This window comes from Triturus cristatus, chromosome 1_2 (assembly GCF_964204655.1).
Source record: "Triturus cristatus chromosome 1_2, aTriCri1.1, whole genome shotgun sequence".
NCBI classification, from domain to species: Eukaryota; Metazoa; Chordata; class Amphibia; order Caudata; family Salamandridae; genus Triturus; species Triturus cristatus.
This window is the reverse complement of record NC_140580.1, coordinates 1,106,781,273-1,106,804,585: the sequence shown is the minus strand read 5'-3', so window position 1 is coordinate 1,106,804,585 and position 23,313 is coordinate 1,106,781,273. Positions and strand designations below refer to the sequence as shown.

The window sequence follows — 23,313 nt, the reverse complement described above, 5'->3', positions numbered from 1 at the left end:
TGCATTGCTGTGATGGAAGAGTTTGTTCTGCACTGATGAAGGAAGAAGGGATATGTCTTCGCAGCGAGGGTGGTTCTCTCTGCACGTATGCCGGGAGGAAAGCAGAGAAGGCGTCTCTGCACGGTGCTCGCATGCAGTTGCACAAACCCTCCCCAGTCAGCTGACTCGGACTAATGAAGCAATACAGGAAGCCGTCTTGGCTTCACAGCCAGATAAGCTTCAGCTGTGAACCCTGGCCTCCCAACAGGGAGAAGCTGTGATGCTTTGAAGCCGGGTGCCGCCTGTTGCTCGGCTTTGAAACCTCAACACTGCCACCATTAGCTGTACATGTGCCAGTGCAAAGCTGTGCCGAGAGCTGCCTGCGCCCAGAGCAGCGGCCGAGAAATCCTGTTGGAGCCGTTTGAGGCGAAAGAAAACCTTTTACAGGGTTCATTGCACCGAAGCATTCTGGGATCCTCGGCTCCATCAGCCCCCAAAGCTTCAAGCGTGCTGCAGCCCATCTCCCGGCTCTGTGCGTCTCCATTCTGATCTTGGGCCCAGTAACTTGTCATTTCAGACAATGATGACCAGGCTGAAACATTCTTGATTCCTTCAACCCCGTGCCCCTAAAAAGCACATCAGCGCCCATAGCTTCATTCTCTGACCTGGGAGCATTTTTTAACGATTTTTCGAATTTCCCACATTTTATTTTTACAGAATTCTTTTGAAAGCAACAATACTTGCAGCTGTCCACGAGTAGTTTGAAGACGTTTTGTGGGTACCTAGCTACATGCATGTGTAACTGCACAGAGTGCACTTGTCCATGCGAAAATGCCATTTAATTAGTGCACTTGCATTTTTTGTCTATCGTAGGAGATTTTTTCTCATTAGGGAGCCCATTCCCTTACTCCCTCAGAGGTTTTTATTCCATCACTGTAAAGGCATTTACTCCGGCGTACATCTTCAACTGTTGCAGGGTAGGAATGGTCTGTTGACACTTTTGTGAAAGCCCATAAACTTGTGAGTTTTTGGTTGCTCTAACACTTAAGAGCATTTGTACCCTGGCATGCTTGCTGCCTGAAAGCGATGGGCACTTTCCCCTTGCATCATAGTTTACCGTGGTGGTGTATTATTGTACACAACCAAATACATTTATGTGTAAAAATTAACTTTTTGTGATTTTCAAAAGTGATTTTTCAATGGTTTGTCAAACTGTTTCTACATCAAAGCTCAATGTACACATACAAATAGCTCTGTTAACCTAGTCCTATGTGAGTACGAGAGACAATGTGGCGGCGCTAGGGTTAGTTCTATAGTTAAAAATATTTTCTGATGCATTCTAGTTTTTTGCTGTTTGTGTGACATCATTTTTCACTACTCTGGGCAAAAACAATTTATGAATGGAGATTACAACACTTGTTTTTATTCTTGATCTACTGCAGCTCTCTTAGGTCCATGGCTGAGTGGCTCATCCATTCTAGGTGTTTGTTTTGCATCTCTTTGATGCACATGGACCTGAGACACTTGCCAGCTCTTCCCTCTCTTGGTCTCATTGTTGAGACTGTTGAAGATAAGTCTCTGCCTGTGTGTAACTTTTTAGACAACAATACTTTGCCTGCCGTTGTCTGTAGGTCCATTGATGTAACACGTAAAGTGAAAACTACAAGCCCCAAAATGATTAACTTCCCCATGAGATGGGGGATGGTGGACTTGTCAGCACTGGGAAATTAAAACGCTAAGTTGACCCTTACGGTATAAAACAGTCAAAATGACTTACTTTGTTGTCACTGTTGAATAAACCTATTACTGCGTAAAAATGTTGCTCAAAGGAGCATTTTGTAGCTGAATCGCGTGTGTCGATCGCTAGCACTCTTTCCGTACGATAATTGAATAGTTAATAATTCTAGGCCATACTCATTGAAATTTGACTGTTAAAGCGTTTGTCTTTTCATGGGTGCAGAATTTCAGGATGAAAAAAAAAGTCCTGTGTTGAAAACCATGGAGACACAAACGTCGGAGAAACAAATTATTAAGAAGTATTTGGTTAGGTTTTGGAGTTAGAGCTTGGTAAAGGGAAAGGTTTCGTGAGTGGGCTAGAGAGACGAAAAGTATAAAATAGATAAGATGGTGACAGATGTAGTGGGTAGGTTTAATTGTAACTGGGTAGGTTTAATTGTAACTCAAAGTTTGGGGTTAAAGGTAAGGATTCTCCCCTGTAAGTTAAAAAAGAAAAGAAAAGTGGAACAGGAAAAGGGGCTGGGGGACTCTCCTTGTAAATTAAAATGAGTTAAAAACTATGGGACCAGTTACGCCGGCACGACTGCACCAAAGCCGCGCAAAGATCGACCGCCTGCCTGATTACGAGTTAAACGCGTGCAGGCGGACGTTCCTTTTGCCTTTCCCACAGCGGTTTCCTGAAAAAGGGTACCACAATAGGAAAAGCAAAAATGTTCCAGCGCGGCATGGACTGTGTTGTCCATGGCGTGCTAGAACTGGGGGTGAAAGCAGACCGGGGAGGCACATGTTGCGCCCCTCTGAATGCATCCCCATGACGGGTGGCATGGAGGCCCTGTAGCCCCCCTTTCCCCCCCCCCCACTGCCAGACTTTTCATGGGGGGCTCACCGCCTTGAAAGGCTGGCTGTGAGAGGAACTCGTAATATGCTCGGTGGGACTGTGCTAGTCCTGCTCAGCATATTGCATTGCCCCCCACCGCGCCACTGCCAGGGAACGGCGATTCCCTGGTGCAGCCGTTGGTCCACCGCCGAATCGAATCGAAGAGTCATAGTCCGGCGGACCCAACACCGCCACAGCGAGTGTGGCAGCCCATGGACCGCCAGACTCATCAAAAGGCCCTAATTCTTGAAAAGGAAGTGATTTTCACCAAAAAAGGCCAGAGATTAACGCAAAAACTATTTTAATGAAGTATCAACATGAAATTAATCACCTATGGTTAATCACACAGTGATTAATTCGCCCACAAATTACACATTGAACCTTTTGAGCAACTGCTGTTCTGGGGATACCCAGGAAGTAGGCTCATCTCATCACCCATGTCTGCAAGACATGTTTTCAGTTGTACAGTTCCATCTAACAAATTAATGCATTCTGGGAGTTAGTCTTTCTTAGCTTCCATTGAACCAATTTGACTAACTTACTTGATAACACTGGTTTCTTTTAAAGGGAAGTTGAGGTCTGGGTAGCACCGTGGTGGCATGCTGGCGCGGAGAGACCTGCAATTCTTACCAACCATTGTGTTTCTTCGGCTGGTGGGACACTGGTTCAGCAAAGAGAGTTGTTTCTTCAATAATTTCATTTCTCTGCTTTGCTCTTCTCGTCTCCCTTGGAGTTTTCCCTGAAAATAGGCCTTGAGAATTTTTTTCTGGTCTTACCCGGCGAAAGTGTTGCTTTTACTGCCCCGTAATGTCGTCGATGAGAAAATCCTTTTGTTTAATAACGCAAACTCCTTTTTGGGCAATGTTGCCTAATCCCGGGCTCAGCTTGTTTAGCAAGGCATCGCTAATCTAGCCGTCGGGGTCTGTCCCTTGAGAGCGCCCCCGCCGCTCCCCTAATGACATTACTTCTAGTAGGGTTTGTTTAAAGAAACCACGGAGCGGGCCCTATCTGCCGCCTAATCCCCTCTGAAAGATTCCACTCCGATGCCAACCTCCGCATTGTTTAAACTGCTAATTGTTTCCCGCTCTGAAATGTTCAATACACAGCTGCCGTTCCGGACTGCGATGTATTACCAGGCGCGATAACGCAAGAAGTTAAGTTGCGTATCTGTATTTCGTGATAAGCTACTTACATTTTACTGTAGTATATTCAAGGCTTCTAACGGGCGCTAATGACGGAGGGCTGTTCACTTTATCTGTCACGTAAATTGCATCTCACTTCATTTATTACTACAAGCTGCACGCGCAGTAACTGGGGAAGGGGAGGGGGGCGGGGCAGTGGTTTCTTTACAGTCAGCAGGAAGTAGTTGTATAAAATCCGTAAACCCTGGCCTGCGCTATCAAACAACTGCGCCTTCCTCGCCGTGCCTGTGTGACTTGCTGCGTCATACGTCATCTCAGGCGGCTTTACTGTGGGTTGGGGGGCGGTGGGGAGGGAGGGAGGGGGGGGGGGGGGGTCCGGATTCCTAAAGGCCGATGCTGGATTGAAAGCAACAAACACGCAGCATTATGTGATTTAGGTATAAAGTCTCTGCCGAGCCTCTGCTAATTTCAGAAATCTTTCTGTTCATTGGCCATTAAATATCGATCTCTATCCGCCCACACTGCAATCTTTTTCATGTTTGTTTCTGTTTTGATTGACTTTCTTAGTAGGTGCACACAGACAGCAAAGGCACGGTTGTGGAAGAACATGTGTTCTTACACACTTCTGATGTTGGTGCATTCACAATTATATAGCGTCTGTGAGGGGAACAGGCAAATATATTTCAGTTGTGTTATTCGCATAATTACTTTTCCTGACATATCAATAAATGTCACTCGTAGATTGACTGGGTGTCACTTGACAACTGATGTGTTCCTGTTTCATTTACGTCAGCACAAAGTACACAAAGTACACATAGTTGATGTTGTGAAGGTCACGCATGGAAGTCTGGTCTCGAGGGGGAGCACGTGGAGGAATGTTCCACTGCACAAGACAAGAAGTGCATGTTATGAGTAGCTGCAGCATGGACAGACAGTGGGGCCCATTGACTTGGCTACGAAGCGATGGAGGACGTCTGCCCTTGTGTGCATGTTGTGTGAGCGCTTTACAAGCATCCTAAAGGGCTGTGCATTACTGTGAGGAACTGTGCATTGCTCATCTTGCTGCAGAACCTGAAATCAGTCTCACTTTAGTGTCTGCTTGAAACTATTCACAACGGATAACACCGGAGTCTCCGGAGTCTTCCTATAAGTAACTGTAATGATCATCTGGCAAAACTACTGCGAAGCAAAATTAGGGAATCATCATCAATGAATCCAGCCCCACGGCCAGGTGCCCTTCACTTGTTGACACAGTTATCAAAACACAAAGCTGGTGCATACAGGCATACCAAGGTCATCTCAGCAGTGCTCCAAGGTCATCTCAGCAGTGCTCCAAGGTCATCTCAGCAGTGCTCCAAGGTCATCTCAGCAGTGCTCCAAGGTCATCTCAGCAGTGCTCCAAGGTCATCTCAGCAGTGCTCCAAGGTCGTCATCTTAGCAGTGCTCCAAGGTCATCTCAGCAGTGCTCCAAGGTCATCTCAGCAGTGCTCCAAGGTCATCTCAGCAGTGTTCCAAGGTCGTCATCTCAGCAGTGTTCCAAGGTCGTCATCTCAGCAGTGCTTCAAGGTCGTCATCTCAGCAGTGCTCCAAGGTCGTCATCTCAGCAGTGCTCCAAGGTCATCTCAGCAGTGCTCCAAGGTCGTCATCTCAGCAGTGTTCCAAGGTCATCTCAGCAGTGCTCCAAGGTCGTCATCTCAGCAGTGCTCCAAGGTCGTCATCTCAGCAGTGCTCCAAGGTCGTCATCTCAGCAGTGCTCCAAGGTCGTCATCTCAGCAGTGCTCCAAGGTCGTCATCTCAGCAGTGCTCCAAGGTCGTCATCTCAGCAGTGCTCCAAGGTCGTCATCTCAGCAGTGCTCCAAGTTCATCTCAGCAGTGTTCCAAGGTCATCTCAGCAGTGTTCCAAGGTCATCTCATCAGTGCACAAGCAGAGAGAAGCCGGCATTCTGAAGAAAGTTTGACATGTTTGGTGATTCTGTCTTTCCGCAGATATTGGTGTCAAGGCGATCTTCACCTAGGACCCAAAGACCAAACTGCTTACCAACTTAAAATCTGTTTACTTGGCAAAACAAATCCCATGCTATAAATAAGAAGACCAATAGACAGAGCATTTTGTGAAAATGTAGGCGAATGTCTCCTTTTGTTATGTTTTTTGGAGGTTCCCCTCACATTGCATACTTGCCCTCATAATGATAATATTCTAAAAGTAAACTGAGATCTGAGTGACGGTTACTGATAGTCGGCAGAGACTGTCAACAACTTATGAAGCTGTCCATTGCTGACCCTGCTTGACCCACAGTGAACCTTGATTTGTCCTAGTAAAGCTTGGCGACCTAGCGACAAAATAGAGTGGCAGAGCATCGTTAGTGTGTCAAGTCAACATGTTGTCACATCTGCGCATGCCAGATAGGAAAAGCGGACAGCCACGCGGGCTACTGTATTAAAATCCAGCTGGGTACCAAGTTCAGTGCTCAGTGAGAAATACAGGCAGCTGGGCATGGCATAAACGGTAAACATAGTTTACCACGAACCGGAACACCGCGTGCCATTACAACACGGTTGTTACAACAACCGCTTTGTTACAACGTATGCCATTACTCCACAAGTCGGAAACTGCAACTTGCTTTAGGGGTCAAAAGGTGTTGGATTAAAAATCCAACACCTTCCCTACTGTTGCACAGACTGGAGTTGGAATAGTAAATTATACTATTCCAATATCCAGCGCCCCCCCCCCCCCCCCCCTAGAGCAAGTCGTGGTTCCGACTTGCATTGTAATGGCATGTGTTAAAAAAGCATACGAGGTAATGTGGCATATTTGACATGCACACCTGGAGCTGCAGTGCAGGGTTTCCTTGGAGAGGTCAGCAGTGCAGAGACTGCATTACTGGCAGGCTGGCTGGGGGCACACATGCCAGTAGAATGTAAATCTGGGAGGTTGTTGTTGAAAAGAGATGCTCTTACTTGGCGATACCTTCTGAAAATGATCTTGCACTTGGGTGATTGACAGATACATTTCAGCCTGTCTGGTTTAACCTTTGGCGGTATGTGGTCAACGGCGACCATGTTGCTGTGGCAGATGTGGACACTGATCCAGTTGCTTTGCTTGGGAGAGGATTTGCATCCAACAGAAATAAGGTATCCGATGATGCAGCTGGGGGTGTTTTGTCTACACCTTAAACCGTGTCCGCGGAAGCAGCTGTCACGTGAACCGGATATGAAGTTGCAGAAGCAAAGTTTCTGCCTTGCTGCCATGTTCCCATCCTTGGTGTCTCGGCCACAAGAAGCCTGCTGACGCAATCACCATGTAATGTCCTCGCGCGCGCTTCTTTTGTGAGAAACAAAACTAAACTCTATTAAAACATGATTCACCCTTGGTTCCCAAAACTGACATCTTTCAGCAGATGAGACCCCACACTAGAAATGAGGCGTTCCTCGTGATCTTCGAAATAGTGTATGCCTCATCGCCTCTTATGCCTCTTGCCTCGTTGTTTCTCATACCTCATTGTCTCTCATGATTCATACCTCATTGTCTCTTGTTCCTCTTGCCTCATTGTCTCTCATACTTCATTGTCTCTCATGCTTCATACCTCATTGTCTCTCATGCCCCATTGTCTCGCATGCCTCTTGCCTCGTTGTTTCTCATACTTCATTGCCTCGCATGCTTCATACCTCAGTGCCTCTTGTGCTCTTGCCTCATTGTCTCGCATGCTTCATACCTCATTGCCTCTTGTGCTCTTGCCTCATTGTCTCGCATGCTTCATACCTCATTGCCTCTTGTGCTCTTGCCTCATTGTCTCTCATGCTTCATACCTCATTGTCTCTCATGCTTCATACCTCATTGTCTCTTGTGCCTCTTGCCTCAGTCTCCTGTGCCTCATCGTCTTTTAGGCCTCTTGACTCATTGTCTCTCATGGTTTATGCCTTATCATCTCCTATTCCTCTTGCCTCATTATCTTTAATGCCTAATTGTCTCTTGTGCGTCTTACCTCGTTGTCTCTCATGGCTCATGCTCCATTGTCTCCCACGCCTCATTCCTCATTGTCTCCCACGCCTCATTCCTCATTGTCTCCCATGCCTCATTGTCGTTCGTAGCTTATGACTCATTATCTCTCATGCCTCGTTGTCTCTCCTGGCTCGTGCCTCACTTTGTCTCATTCCTCGTCTCTCATGGGTCATGCCTCATTGTCTCATGCCTCGTTTTCTCTCCTGGCTCATGCCTCATTTTGCCTCATTCCTCGTCTCTCATGGGTCATGTCTCATTCCTCGTCTCTCATGGGTCATGTCTCATTCCTCGTCTCTCTTGCCTCATTGTCTCTCTTGCCTCATTCTCTCTTTCCTTATTGTCTGTCATGCCTCATTCTCTCTCTTGCCTCATTGTCTCTCGCCTCATTGTCTCTCGCCTTATTGTCTGTCATGCCTCATTGCCCCTCATGCCTCATTGCCCCTCATGCCTCATTGCCCCTCGTGCCTCATTGCCCCTCGTGCCTCATTGCCCCTCATGCCTCATTGCCCCTCATGCCTCATTGTCTCTCTTGCCTCATTGTCTCTCTTGCCTCATTGTCTCTCTTGCCTCATTGTCTCTATTGCCTCATTGTCTCTCTTCTCTCATTGTCTCCCTTGCCTCAGTGTCTCATGCTTCAGTCTCTCATGCCTCATTGCCTCTCATTGCCTCTCATGCTTCAGTCTGTCATGCCTCATTCTCTCTTGTGCCTTATTGCCTCCCATGCCTCATTGACTCCCTTGCCTTATAGTCTCTCTTGCCTTATAGTCTCTCTTGCCTTATTGTCTCTCTTGCCTTATTGTCTCTGTTGCCTCATTGTTTCTCTTGCCTCATTGTTTCTCTTGCCTCATTGTTTGTCTTGCCTCATTATCTCTCACGCCTCATTATTTCTCACGCTTCAGTCTCTCTTGCCTCATTGTCTCTCTTGCCTCATTTTCTCGCTTGCCTCACTGTCTCTCTTGCCTCACTGTCTCTCTTGCCTCACTGTCTCTTGCCTCATTGTCTCTCTTGCCTCATTGTCTCTCTTGCCTCATTGTCTCCCATGCTTCATTGTCTCTCATGCCCCATTGTCTCTCACGCTTCATTCCTAATTGTCTCCCATGCATCATTGTCGTTCGTAGCTTTTGACTCATTATCTCTCATGCCTCGTTGTCTCTCCTGGCTCGTGCCTCACTTTGTCTCATTCCTCGTCTCTCATGGGTCATGCCTCATTGTCTCATGCCTCATTGTCTCTCTTGCCTCATTCTCTCTTTCCTTATTCTGTCATGCCTCATTCTCTCTCTCCTTATTCTGTCATGCCTCATTCTCTCTCTTGCCTCATTGTCTCTCGCCTCATTGTCTCTCGCCTTATTGTCTGTCATGCCTCATTGCCCCTCATGCCTCATTGTCTCTCATTGTCTCTCTTGCCTCATTGTCTCTTGCCTCATTGTCTCTTGCCTCATTGTCTCTCTTGCCTCATTGTCTCTCTTGCCTCATTGTCTCTCTTGCCTCATTGTCTCTCATGCCTCATTGTCTCTCGTCTCATTGTCTCTAATGTCTCATTGTCTCTCATTGTCTCTCTTGCCTCATTGTCTCTCTTGCCTCATTGTCTCTCTTGCCTCGTTGTCTCTCATGCCTCATTGTCTCTCTTGTCTCATTCTCCCTTGCCTCTTGCCTCAGTGTCTCATGCCTCATTGCCTCTCATGCATCAGTCTGTCATGCCTCATTCTCTCTTGTGCCTTATTGCCTCCCATGCCTCATTGTCTCTCTTACCTTATTGTCTCTTTTGCCTCATCGTTTCTCTTGCCTCATTGTTTGTCTTGCCTCATTATCTCATGCCTCATTATCTCTCACGCTTCAGTCTCTCTTGCCTCATTGTATTTCTTGCCTCATTGTCTCCCATGCCTCATTGTCTCCCATGCCTCATTGTCTCTCATGCCTCATTGTCTCTGATGCCTCATTGTCTTTCATGCCTCATTGTCGCTCGTCTCATTCTCTGTCGTGCATCATTGTCTCTCATGCCTCATTGTCTCTCCTGGCTCATGCCTCATTTTGCCTCAATCCTCGTCTCTCATGGGTCATACCTCATTCGTCTTCTCTCTTGCCCCATTGTCTCTCTTGCCTCATTCCCTCTTGCCTTATTGTCTGTCATGCCTCATTCTCTCTCTTGCCTCATTCTCTCGCTTGCCTCATTGTCTCCCATGCCTCGTTGTCTCTCATGCCTCATTGTCTCGCTTGCCTCATTGTTTCGCTTTCCCCGTTGTCTCGCTTCCCTCGTTGTCTCGCTTGCCTCGTTGTCTCCCGTGCCCCGTTGTCTCCCGTGCCCCGTTGTCTCCCGTGCCCCGTTGTCTCCCGTGCCCCGTTGTCTCCCGTGCCCCGTTGTCTCCCGTGCCCCGTTGTCTCCCGTGCCCCGTTGTCTCCCGTGCCCCGTTGTCTCCCGTGCCTCGTTGTCTCTCCCGTGCCTCGTTGTCTCTCCCGTGCCTCGTTGTCTCTCCCGTGCCTCGTTGTCTCTCCCGTGCCTCGTTGTCTCTCCCGTGCCTCGTTGTCTCTCCCGTGCCTCGTTGTCTCTCCCGTGCCTCGTTGTCTCTCCCGTGCCTCGTTGTCTCCCGTGCCTCATTGTCTCCCATGCCTCATTGTCGCTCATGTCTCATTGTCTCTCTTGCCTCATTATCTCTCACGCTTCAGTCTCGCTTGCCTCATTGTCTCGCTTGCCTCATTGTCTCGCTTGCTTCATTGTCTCGCTTGCCTCATTGTCTCGCTTGCTTCATTGTCTCGCTTGCCTCATTGTCTCTCTTGCCTCATTGTCTCTCTTGCCTCATTGTCTCTCTTGCCTCATTGTCTCTCTTGCCTCATTGTCTCTCTTGCCTCATTGTCTCGCTTGCCTCATTGTCTCGCTTGCCTCATTGTCTCGCTTGCCTCATTGTCTCCCGTGCCTCGTTGTCTCTCTCCCACGAGTGAAGTTGAGGCCGGAGTTGTGGACACGCAGAAGTTCGCAGAGGAGTAAGAATGAAGGGATCCTCAAATCACGGCTCTGGTTGTAAATTGTTCTCCCTGTAGTGGAATTATCCTCTTTACAACATGATTTCAGTAATTGGTTTAGAACTAATGAGTTTATGTCTCTGTAATTAATAAACGTCGAGTGAGCAGGTGTACACACCCTCCCTTGAAATGCGCTCAGGATTAATTCCTAAAATGAGTTCATATTCTATCCCATCCCTGCGCGTGTTAATAGGTGTTAATGACACCACTAAAGGCAGTACATCTTGTGGGCTGTAGGGAGTGGGGTGTTTCCCTTGGTGATTTGAAGTTCTTTCGGCCCTGGAAAGGTTTCAGGCTGCTAATAAGTGATAGATCTGTCCACATTTGGGGAAAAAACAACACCTTAGGATGTTTGTATATCACTTTTACGCTGTTCTTTTTACGTCTGGATAAAATAACTTTCTCTCATATGTTATTTATTGTCTTTAATCCATTTGAAGACACTTCGTTTGATGTTCCTGCAATGGGAGTTGTACACTCACATGACATGTTGTGCTATTTATCCCATCAAGGTGCGCTAAAACAATTGTGAATCGGATCTCTGATGGGTAATTAATTTGTACATGTACACATTGTTTTTTGTAATTGTGGCCTTTTTAATTGTTGTTGGTGTTTTCTCCTTGCAGCTATCTGCCGTGGTTTGAGGTGTTCTACAAGTTACTCAACGTCTTGGCGGATTACACTGCGAAAGCTCAGGTACCCGACCGTGTTCTCAGTTTGAGCAAAAGCAAAACTTAGGCGATATAGAAATCCGGAATGCGGAGCAGTGTTGATTATCTGATGTGGTCTTTGCTTGTGTTTTATTCTTCTCCATTTTAGTTGTTTGCCCATTCCAGTTCTCTTGGTGTTTAACATAGAGACAAGGCTAAAGCCAGCTCGTTTCCGAGTATGAATCAAGGCAACGCCGAGAGTCTGTCCTGCTTGACACAAATAGCAAAGTGGGAGCATTTCAGAGTTTGTGTCCTCTTTTTGCCACAGGAGATTGATGGTCGACCGGGGGCTTGAAGCTTCTATCCCTGATTCCATATCACCTGAGCTGTAAAACTGGCGGAACTTTATCACTCAGGAAAGTGACTCACTCAGAGTGCAGGCTTGGCTGGGGCAGGCAGGGTGCACGGCAGGCTTCCTTCTGCGCTTGGTCAGACTAGGTGGTGGACCCATGTGCATGATGGGTCCAGGCCCCAGATTCATTTCACCTGTAACCTGTGCTCAGTTTGAACTGAAATCTCTAGAGATGAAAGTCAACCTACCCTTCAGCACCTTTGTGGCAATATTTCTGGAACAAAACGATTGTGTGCACCTCAAATAATTTAGTTCTGAACTGTGACTAGTCTCTTGTAATTCCCAGTTATTAGACTTTCGTCTACTTCTGCAGCAGCCCCCTCCCCTGAGCGCCTTGAGACCCTCACGGGTAAGTTGTGCGCTTTACAAATTCTATGATTGATTGATTGATTGATTGATTGACTTCTGCCACATCACACTTGGCTTGTTTGTTAGATTTCATTGCATACAAATCCAAATTGCAGTCGAACCTCCAAGCTCTTTTCTTGCAGTGAAGAAGTCACCTACAGCCGCTTAGAGAACTTTGTGTTGTGTGGTTGCACTGTGAGCCCAGTTTCACCTAATCTTTACTTTGTTGCATAAGACCGGGACCATTTGAGAAAGGAAATAAGTTTGAAGTCTGGGAAGGGAGAGAAAGAAGATAAAGAAAGATTTACCAGGACAGACAATAAGGAGGGATTTGCAGTACAAAGCTCATAATAGAGGTAGGAAGGCTGAGTGCTATGGGGCCGGGGCAACGGTGGGCAAAGAAATGGAAACAGAAAGGCAAAGGATTGAAGAGAGAGGTCATTAGATAGGAGAGGGAGAGCAGAGGAAGGAGAAAAGACAGAGAAGAACACAAAAGTTAAAGACATGAGCATTATGTTCAGATTGAAGTTGGATGAGCTGGTAGGAGTCTAGAATAGAAAGCAGTTGAGTGTTGGCATGGGAGGAGAAAGGTGAAGTTTGAAATCTCCTGGAACAAAAAGAGGGAAAGAGAAGGAATGAAGTGATCCTAGAGCGGTGTCCCAATTTTCATAAAAAGATGAAAGAGAGACAGATGAACAATAGCTAACTAGAAATTAAACTGGAGTTGTGAAGTAAAAAAACATTCAAAGATAGTGAAGGAAGAAAGAGAAAAGTTGATTCTCAGAAGGGCACGAAGTGGGAGAAAAGAAGAAAGAGGTGCAGAAAGCAGCTGGTCGTAGCAGAACTGAGCAGTGGAATCCAAGCCTGGCCTAAGCCGGCCAAGATGGATGTCTACTGCCAGGAATTTGGGGCGAGAACAAAGCCATTTGGCCGGTCTGGGGTGAGAGTGAGTTACCACCCACACAATAGACCCAGGGGAAAGGCGAAGGAAGCTTGATAAAGTGATTTACCTGAGACCCTATTTATTGAGATAGCAGCACAGATGAACCTGCGGAGGACAGGGAGGTACCTTTGTAAACTCCACAATCCCCCAACCTATGCTCTTCAGCACCGAGATTCTCGCCAAGTGGAACATTAACAGAGAAAGACTTCTCATTACATTGATCTGCTCCCTGATGTGAGTCCAGATCCTCCTACGAAAGAGGGAGAAACTAGGGTTTCCTCTTCATTATTACATGTTTAAGGCTGCCGTAACAGCATTGGATTCTGCATCACGGACAGCACCAGACGTCCAGGCTCCTTCCCAACACTGATGGCTCCGCAGTGACTTACACCTGTCGGTCCCACATAGATCAAACCCATTGAGAATATATTCTGCGAAGACCACTCACCTCACACTACAGCAAGTCCCACCTGCAGATTCTCCCTTCACCGAAAGCCAGATTTGACTCTATCTCATGGCCTGGGAGAGTATCGAGCACTCATTCATGAAGGTTGTGTATGTGCTAAGATACCAATGTGGCCTCTCTCCTACCAAACGGATGGCCGCAGCATTCCCTGATATAAATGATCTCAGTGCAATGTTGTCTCAATTGATGACCAAACAGCATCCTAAAATCCCTCAAAGCAGTTTCAAATTATGATGTGGTACTTCTATAATTTCTCATGAAAGCTCTTTCCCTCTTTCCCTCTTTCCCTCTCTCCTACTGCTTTCACTGCTCACACTGATGCAACACCATCAATACCCCCCTTTGCTCTGACATCTTTCCTTTTCCTTGAAAAATTATCCAAACTTTGGAACTTATCAAACAAAACTGTAACTATGCACTACTGCCCTCTCATTAGCCACAACCACTTTCTCAGATGTTCCCTAAAAACAGCGGTCATGCGTCAACAAGACTGTATCAACCACTGCAATATTCTACAAGTCTACCAATCAGAGGTCTGTTTCCTCTGCCGGACGAAGCAACAGCAATATGTGACACAGTGAAAGCCTTGCCAAGGGCAGGGGTCTTAATTAATGTACCCATCTTCTACATAGCAGCAAGCAAGATTGCTGATCAGTGGAAATAGTACCTCATCGGATCCACCTTTACTGCATCCTACTTCTTGCTTCCATTAGTACCAAATCAGCTCTGCCTTTACTGCATCCCATTTCTTGCTTCCTTTGGTACCACATCAGCTCCACCTTTACTGCATCCCACTTCTTGCTTCCATTAGTACCAAATCAGCTCCACCTTTACTGCATCCCACTACTTGCTTCCTTTGGTACCACATCAGCTTCACCTTTACTGCATCCCACTTCTTGCTTCCTTTGGTACCACATCAGCTCCGCCTTTACTGCATCCAACTTCTTGCTTCCATTAGTACCACATCAGCTCGACCTTTACTGCATCCCACTTCTTGCTTCCTTTGGTACCACATCAGCTCCACCTTTACTGCATCCTTCTTCTTGCTTCCTTTGGTACCACACTAGCTCCGCCTTTACTGCTTCCCACTTCTTCCTTCCATTAGTACCACATCAGCTCCGCCTTTACTGCATCCCATGTCTTGCTTCCTTTGGTACCACATCAGCTCCACCTTTACTGCATCCCACTTCTTGCTTCTTTTGGTACCACATCAGCTCCACCTTTACTGCATCCTACTTCTTGCTTCCATTAGTACCAAATCAGCTCTGCCTTTACTGCATCCCATTTCTTGCTTCCTTTGGTACCACATCAGCTCCACCTTTACTGCATCCCACTTCTTGCTTCCATTAGTACCAAATCAGCTCCACCTTTACTGCATCCCACTACTTGCTTCCTTTGGTACCACATCAGCTTCACCTTTACTGCATCCCACTTCTTGCTTCCTTTGGTACCACATCAGCTCCGCCTTTACTGCATCCAACTTCTTGCTTCCATTAGTACCACATCAGCTCGACCTTTACTGCATCCCACTTCTTGCTTCCTTTGGTACCACATCAGCTCCACCTTTACTGCATCCTTCTTCTTGCTTCCTTTGGTACCACACTAGCTCCGCCTTTACTGCTTCCCACTTCTTCCTTCCATTAGTACCACATCAGCTCCGCCTTTACTGCATCCCATGTCTTGCTTCCTTTGGTACCACATCAGCTCCACCTTTACTGCATCCCACTTCTTGCTTCTTTTGGTACCACATCAGCTCCACCTTTACTGCATCCAACTTCTTGCTTCCATTAGTACCTCATCAGCTCCACCTTTACTACATCCCGCTTCTTGCTTCCTTTGGTACCACATCAGATCCACCTTTACTGCATCCCACTAATTGCTTACATTGGTACTACACCAGCTCCACCTTTACTGCATCCAACTTCTTGCTTCCATTAGTACCACAGCAGCTCGACCTTTACTGCATTCCACTTCTTGCTTCCTTTGGTACCACATCAGCTCCACCTTTACTGCATCCTTCTTCTTGCTTCCTTTGGTACCACACCAGCTCCGCCTTTACTGCTTCCCACTTCTTCCTTCCATTAGTACCACATCAGCTCCGCCTTTACTGCATCCCATGTCTTGCTTCCTTTGGTACCACATCAGCTCCACCTTTACTGCATCCCACTTCTTGCTTCCATTAGTACCACATCAGCTCCACCTTTACTACATCCCGCTTCTTGCTTCCTTTGGTACCACATCAGATCCACCTTTACTGCATCCCACTAATTCAATTCAATTCAATTCAATTTCAGCTTTATTTCGACTTATTTTGTCATAAAAGCAACATACATAGGTTAAAAAAGAAAAGCATAATACATAGTCCAAAGTTCCAGGCAATATGATGGAGGTCAATCACGTTCAATTCTGTCACAGCAATGCTAAAAACATATAAATTAGTTAAAAAGCCAGATAATATATAAAATGTTGTTAAAATACATTTTGCAAAGGGTGAAAGGGTAAAATTCATAGTGTCAAACCAACCAAGTACATTAGCTAACCAGTCTTTAAATATTATAATTTGTATCCTTTCTTATTCCTTATAAGATATACATTAAATAGGAATCTACTTAGACCAAAGACTATTAATTGTGAAGTATTTGCTTTGAATGTACGTTCTGCCTCTTTGAAAAGCCTAAACCCCAGATTTATACACAGGGGTTTAATCCATCGAATTCTTGGTTTTTTGTAAGCTGGGCAGAAAAACAGTACATGAGCGTCATTTTCTATTGCTTTTTGTACGCAAAGGGTGCACAAACCACTTTCATCTTCATTGCCCCTCCAACTACTAGTGTTTGCAGCTATCTGTAAAACTCCATATCGGTATTGAAGATACAGTGTTTTAGCTAGTGGTGGTCTTATCTCATCCATGAATTGTTCGAATATAGGGGTATCCTTAACAGATAAGAATTCCTGTGACAATGTACCCAGTGTAGTATTAGTGGATACTTCGTTCTTTACATATATCCAAAATGCAGATTTCAAAAGGTTTTTTGAAGATGGTGACATATTCTGAGGGTTTTCCCAAAGATGAGTAAACCCAAGCTTTTTGAACCACTGGGAGATGTGTTTTAACCAGGGGATACTTTTATATTCGTCAATTCTAATTATTTCTAGCAATCCGTTCTTATAATCGCTCAACTCAGGGGTTGTCCATAATCTAATCCAATAGAGTAGAGGCCTTAGTCTAGCTTGATGGTCAGTTCTCTTAAGATTAATATCCAGAAAGACTGGAATTATCGGTGTTCTTACTGGTATTTTTAGTAACCTGCGTATAAAGTTGTTCTCTTCCTTCCTAAAGTTGTTGTTGCAGGAATAACCCCAGACCTCAGCACCATAAAGTGCTGCTGATTGGGCCTTTGCTTTAAATAATTCGAGTGCCGGCGTGATTGATTTAGATTGGCTACTGCCGTGCACCTTTAGGATGGGCATTGAATTTTGTTTTAAAATTAAGTTACTTTTTTCCAATTGCCCTTTCCAATTGGGTGTACTGTCCAGCATAATGCCCAGGTAATTAAAACTCTCAACATATTCCAGCTTCTGGTTGTTTAGGGCCAAATTCTTTCTAAAGGATTTCTGGGGATTTATGGACATATACTTTGTTTTAGATGAATTAATTTCTAGTCCCTTTTCCACACAGTAATTATTAAAGGTGTTTACTAAGTTTTGTAAACCTTGCGGGGTTTGCGAGATGAGGATTGTGTCATCAGCAAAAAGTAATGCGGTGACTACCTCATCTGCTAATTTCGGGGAATCATGTTTACAATCTTTAAGATAGTTAGGTATATTGTTAACGTATAAGGAGAAGAGGGTGGGCGCCAGCACACACCCTTGACGGACACCCCGCTCCACAGGGATCTCTTTTGAGATTTCTCCTCCCTTACCCCATCTAACCCTAGCATAGTTTCCTGTGTGGAGTCTAATTATTTCCCTGAGTAGCTCACTAGGGACTGCAATGTCTTTGAGAGTGGAACAAAGTAATTTACGGGGTACAAGGTCGAAGGCAGCCCTTAAATCGATAAATGCTACGTACAAACTTCCCTTTCTTATATTAATATATTTCCAGCAAATACACATAAATCTAAATACTTGATCTACTGTGCTGGTTTTTAGCCTGAATCCTGCTTGGTATTTAGTTAAAATCTGTTCCCCTTTTATCCACAATAAAAGTCTATTTAAGATATGTCTGGCAAAAGTTTTTTGTAAAAGATCAATTAAACTAATGGGGCGGTAATTTGCTGGATCATAACGATCCCCTTTCTTAAAAATTGTTACAATTTCAGCCCCTTTCCATGAATCAGGGATTGGTGTCCCAGCCACTATAGAATTACACAAAACATTTATATAGGGTCCCCAGATTCCTACATCGTGCTTTAGCAAGTCACCTGGGATTTTGTCAGGACCTGGTGCTTTACCCGATTTAATAGCCAGGAGTGCCTCAACAGTTTCTTCATGGCTAAAGTATAGACGGGTGTTATTATCAAGTAATCTATTTATTTCGATATCATCCATAGCCATCTCCTCATTTGTATTGCAGTATAATTTAGAGAAGTGCTTGCACCAGGTTTCTTCATCAAGATATATATCCCTAGATGATCTGCCTTTTTTATTTCCTTTGGAAATTAAGTTCCAAAATGTGGCCTGTTCTTTCTGGTGAGCTGCAATTAAAAGGTCATCCCAAAGAACATCATCCCAGGTTTTTTTTGCTTGGGACAATGTCTTTTTATATGCTAGTCTACTCTCTTTAATTCCCTGTGCGTCCTTTACTTTTACAGCCTGAATCAGATCATTTTTGGCCTTGCGACAATCTTTATTATACCAAAGATTTGTTGTCGCTGGATTGTTATCTTTCTGACTCAGATCCTTTTTGTAGCTTTTACTTAGATGGAGAGTCAGTGCATCTACAAGTTTATAGTGTAAGTTAAGGACATCCTGGGTACCTAGAACAAGCATATGACTTCCCTCCAATACGTCAGCAAATGAATTATATATATTTAACATCGTTTCATCTTTAGCCAGAATGTGGGGCCACTTAATAGCACGTCTATTATTGGAGACCTGGTGATCTCCTACTGGGACATTTGATGTATCTGCCATATTTATTTTCTGTACGAAAGGTTCTGGATGTAACCATAAATGGAGGGGGAAGTGGTCGCTCTCTATTCTATGGTCTATTTTAAAATCTTTTATTAAGTACCATAGATTCATAGAAGCCATTAAGAAGTCTATATGGGACCTATAGTTCCCCCTACCAAAAGTTGGAGCCGCTGGTCTATCTGACTTAAAACGGCCATTACACGCCCTTAATTCGTGGTTTACAGTAATTTGTAAAATCTGCATAGCTGCTCTTGAATTTTTTACCATATTATTGGACTCTACAGAAAGGACATTATTAGCTCTATCCTGTTCCTCAAATAAGGTATCCAAGCCCAATATCGGCTCATATTGACAGTTAAAATCTCCACCAACAATTACCTGCTTACTTGGACTTAAAGTGTTTAAAAAGGAGTCAAGGTGGATTATCACCTGTGAATCTTTGCTATGGGGATGCGGTCTATTATAAACATTTATTAAATATATTGTTTCTTTCCCCTTAGTCACCATTCTTAATCCCATTATATCTAGGGAATCAATCGGCAGTAATGTGATTTCTGCCTCCACAGTAACCCTTATCCAAATCACCAGACCGCCAGATGCTCTTCCTCTCGCGGATGGCACTGCGCCCCGACTAAAAGTTTTATAACCCAGTCTATGTGGTGTATCTGTGGCCCATGTCTCCTGGAGAAGAATAATATCAAAGTTTTCAATGTAGGAGCACCAACCCTCATCCTGCATATTCCTTGATACCCCTGCTATGTTCCATGATATTAATCTAACAGATGGGAATTCGGCTACACCGTCCGCAATAATATGTGATACATTATTTCCATGCGGTGGTGAGTTTACGATGGTTGGACCCCCATCCTTAGTGTACCTGATACCAGATTGTCTCTTCTCACCCAAGCTATCAGTAGTTAACATGGGGACCCCCACCCCTATTTGGGCAATTTCATCACTAGCTACCACGGTGGACAGAGTCATATTTCCACCTTGAATTGTTAGCTTAGATTTCCTATCTGACACAGGTGGTGGAGTTAGTCAATCATTCGAGTCCAGGGAGCTTAGTGCCAAGTACCTATTATTCATGTTAATCTGGAATGGTAAACCTTGGAAAACATTTTGAGATATGCTCGGAGTGGTAATCTGCTTACCCCTAGCTAGGTGCTGGTAGAAATAGCCTAGCGGATGTGCACCCACACTATTCTCTGTCGGTACCAATGATGCTGCTCTGAGTAGTACGGTCGCCACGTGTTGAGGATGTTTAAAGTTGATTATTATGCAATCTCCTTTACAAGCTTTCCTGGCACTCCCAATCCAAGGGACCCGTCTGGTTGATAAGATCTGTTCCGAATAGTTGACAGGGAACCCACAGTTGTGGTGTAGCCAGGAAACTGTTTTCCGTTTAAGACAATCGTGTGTTTCATTTTGCACCTTAGACTGCATAGTATCTAAGGGTGGCACATTTGTAAGTACTACAACATATGGTTCGCATTGAGGGGGTAAATTAGTAGAGCGGGTTTTCTTTGCTTGAACCATTGTCCAGCCTGAAGGGGATGGATCAAAGTCCGGGGCAATTATTTTGTCTGGCAAATGGTTGCTTAGGGTAGAATTAGATGGGGGAATGTTCTCCTTGGACGGGACTTGTACATTTCTTTCCTCTTGCTCATTTGAACCACCCTGCGATTTGGTCTGAGTGTTAATCAATGAGGATAGGGAGCCACCTAGTTTGAGCACTTCTGCGGATAATCTATCTATTTTTTCAACTAGTGGTTTTACCACTGCCTCTATTTTGTCCTCAAAGGCCTTAATAATACAGGACATAGTGTCGGGTGAAAATGTATCATTGCCACAGTTATCGGTCATAGTCCCCTTTTGGGTAAAGGGGTTTTTTGTGGTGACTTGACAGTTCGATTTCTGCTGTGCCCCACCTCTGTTTTGTTTCGTTTTCCTACACTCCCTTACAACCCTTTTTTTTGGGGAGCATTCGGAAAGAGAGACAATTCCAGTTTCTTCCAACAGATTCAGGGTTGTGGTGTTAGAGTCTACAGGCATAGGTATAGGACGCTCTAAGACTACAGGAGACTCAGGAAGCGCCGTGAACTCTGTTAACAAACACTCAGTCACAGGGACATTAGGCGTCACAGTATTTATAATAGTGTTACCACTGTTACTCAGAGTGCCTAAATTGGTAGAAGTAGTATCTTCGCGGCCCAATGACTTCCTTCTATCCTTATTAATTTGGCTTACTACTTTCACAAGGTAATTATCCATAGTTGAATATTTCTTTGCCATAAATTGACAATATGGATCACAATTAAATTCAGAGCCCTGTTGCTTAGCTCTCTATGGCCAACCTTAATGCCCTGCGCCTCAAGATATATTACTTAAGCTATCACCACAATTACATCACAGTAAATAGTAAATTCTAAGTTGGATCACACACAGAAACAAAAATCCAACACGTGTCCTCTTATTACACTATCTAGATTTAACTGCAATCATGTACCAAACGTATTAGGGAACCTCTGCCAGTAAAGATTGGTGAAATTACCAAGCAAACCTTCAACTAATTGGGCACCATTTAGTAAATGTCCACTAATAGGGTCGGTAGTCTCTCTAACAAACTTGTAGCCAACCAACTCTCAGGTTAATACAATATGCAAGCTTGCATGGGAAAGTCAATTCCGTGATAGTGAATATATTCAGAGCAGATGGTGGTATAGTACAAGGGGTATCCAATTGTGACGAGAGCACTTGCCTTAGAGGGGTGGCCCAGCCCGGCCTCCTTCGGCCCCTGACGGCCACAGACGGCCCGCCCTCTGCCCGGGCTCAGCCCGGCGGCGCCCGCGCGCGTCCCGCGACGCGGATGGAGCCTCTGTTTTTATGGCGCCTCCGGGCGCGTATCAAGCCGGAAGGAAGTCCTGGCTGGCGCTTTGACTGCCGGGAGCTGTAGTCCCCCCCCACTGCGGCCAACGATCACTGAAGGCGGCGAGGGGGACAGACAGCGTGTGCGTCCCGTCCCTGGTGGCCTAACAGCGTTCCTGCGGCGTCAGAATGATGTGGCGATGCAAGGTGAGTCCCCCACTCCACCGAGGGAGCCTCTGTTTTTATGGCGCCTCCGGGCGCGTATCAAGCCGGAAGGAAGTCCTGGCTGGCGCTTTGACTGCCGGGAGCTGTAGTCCCCCCCCACTGCGGCCAACGATCACTGAAGGCGGCGAGGGGGACCGACAGCGTGTGCGTCCCATCCCTGGTGGCCTAGCGGCGTTCCTGCGGCGTCAGAATGATGTGGCGATGCAAGGTGAGTCCCCCACTCCACCGAGGGAGCCTCTGTTTTTATGGCGCCTCCGGGCGCGTATCAAGCCGGAAGAAAGTCCTGGCTGGCGCTTTGACTGCCGGGAGCTGTAGTCCCCCCCCACTGCGGCCAACGATCACTGAAGGCGGCGAGGGGGACCGACAGCGTGTGCGTCCCGTCCCTGGTGGCCTAGCGGCGTTCCTGCGGCGTCAGAATGATGTGGCGATGCAAGGTGAGTCCCCCACTCCACCGAGGGAGCCTCTGTTTTTATGGCGCCTCCGGGCGCGTATCAAGCCGGAAGGAAGTCCTGGCTGGCGCTTTGACTGCCGGGAGCTGTAGTCCCCCCCCACTGCGGCCAACGATCACTGAAGGCGGCGAGGGGGACCGACAGCGTGTGCGTCCCGTCCCTGGTGGCCTAGCGGCGTTCCTGCGGCGTCAGAATGATGTGGCGATGCAAGGTGAGTCCCCCACTCCACCGAGGGAGCCTCTGTTTTTATGGCGCCTCCGGGCGCGTATCAAGCCGGAAGGAAGTCCTGGCTGGCGCTTTGACTGCCGGGAGCTGTAGTCCCCCCCCACTGCGGCCAACGATCACTGAAGGCGGCGAGGGGGACCGACAGCGTGTGCGTCCCGTCCCTGGTGGCCTAGCGGCGTTCCTGCGGCGTCAGAATGATGTGGCGATGCAAGGTGAGTCCCCCACTCCACCGAGGGAGCCTCTGTTTTTATGGCGCCTCCGGGCGCGTATCAAGCCGGAAGGAAGTCCTGGCTGGCGCTTTGACTGCCGGGAGCTGTAGTCCCCCCCCACTGCGGCCAACGATCACTGAAGGCGGCGAGGGGGACCGACAGCGTGTGCGTCCCGTCCCTGGTGGCCTAGCGGCGTTCCTGCGGCGTCAGAATGATGTGGCGATGCAAGGTGAGTCCCCCTAATTGCTTACATTGGTACTACACTAGCTCCACCTTTACTGCATCCAACTTCTTGCCTCCATTAGCACCACATCAGCTCCACCTTTACTGCATCCCGCTTCTTGCTTCCTTTGGTACCACATCAGCTCGCCTTTACTGCATCCCACTTCTTGCTTCTATCAGTTTATTATTATTATTTACAAGGATATCCACACTGTAATATAAAGGACTGCGAAGCTGGAAAACCTCCCCTCTTTCGTAGCCCCGATGTCACTGGCATAATAAACTGATTGACATTGAGTGTCACCATGCTGAAGAAAGAGAGTATAAAAGACAGGTCCTTTTCTTTCACTGTGTGGGGCAAACTTCCCCTTTCTCTAAGATAACTGTGCAACCATGACCCCACTCGTATC

At 46.3% G+C, this 23,313-nt stretch overlaps 1 protein-coding gene across 4 annotated transcripts in view; it reads left to right on the top strand.

The window, feature by feature from the left end:
- The window catches only part of DENND1A (DENN domain containing 1A), a 1,317,400-nt gene that overhangs the window by 530,630 nt on the left and 763,457 nt on the right, over positions 1-23,313 (top strand). For all 4 annotated transcript variants that reach the window (XM_085613741.1, XM_085613740.1, XM_085613739.1 and 1 more), the window contains exon 6: positions 11,377-11,446. In XM_085613741.1, the coding sequence (XP_085469867.1) occupies positions 11,377-11,446 (70 nt within the window). The remainder of the gene's footprint in view (positions 1-11,376; positions 11,447-23,313) is intronic.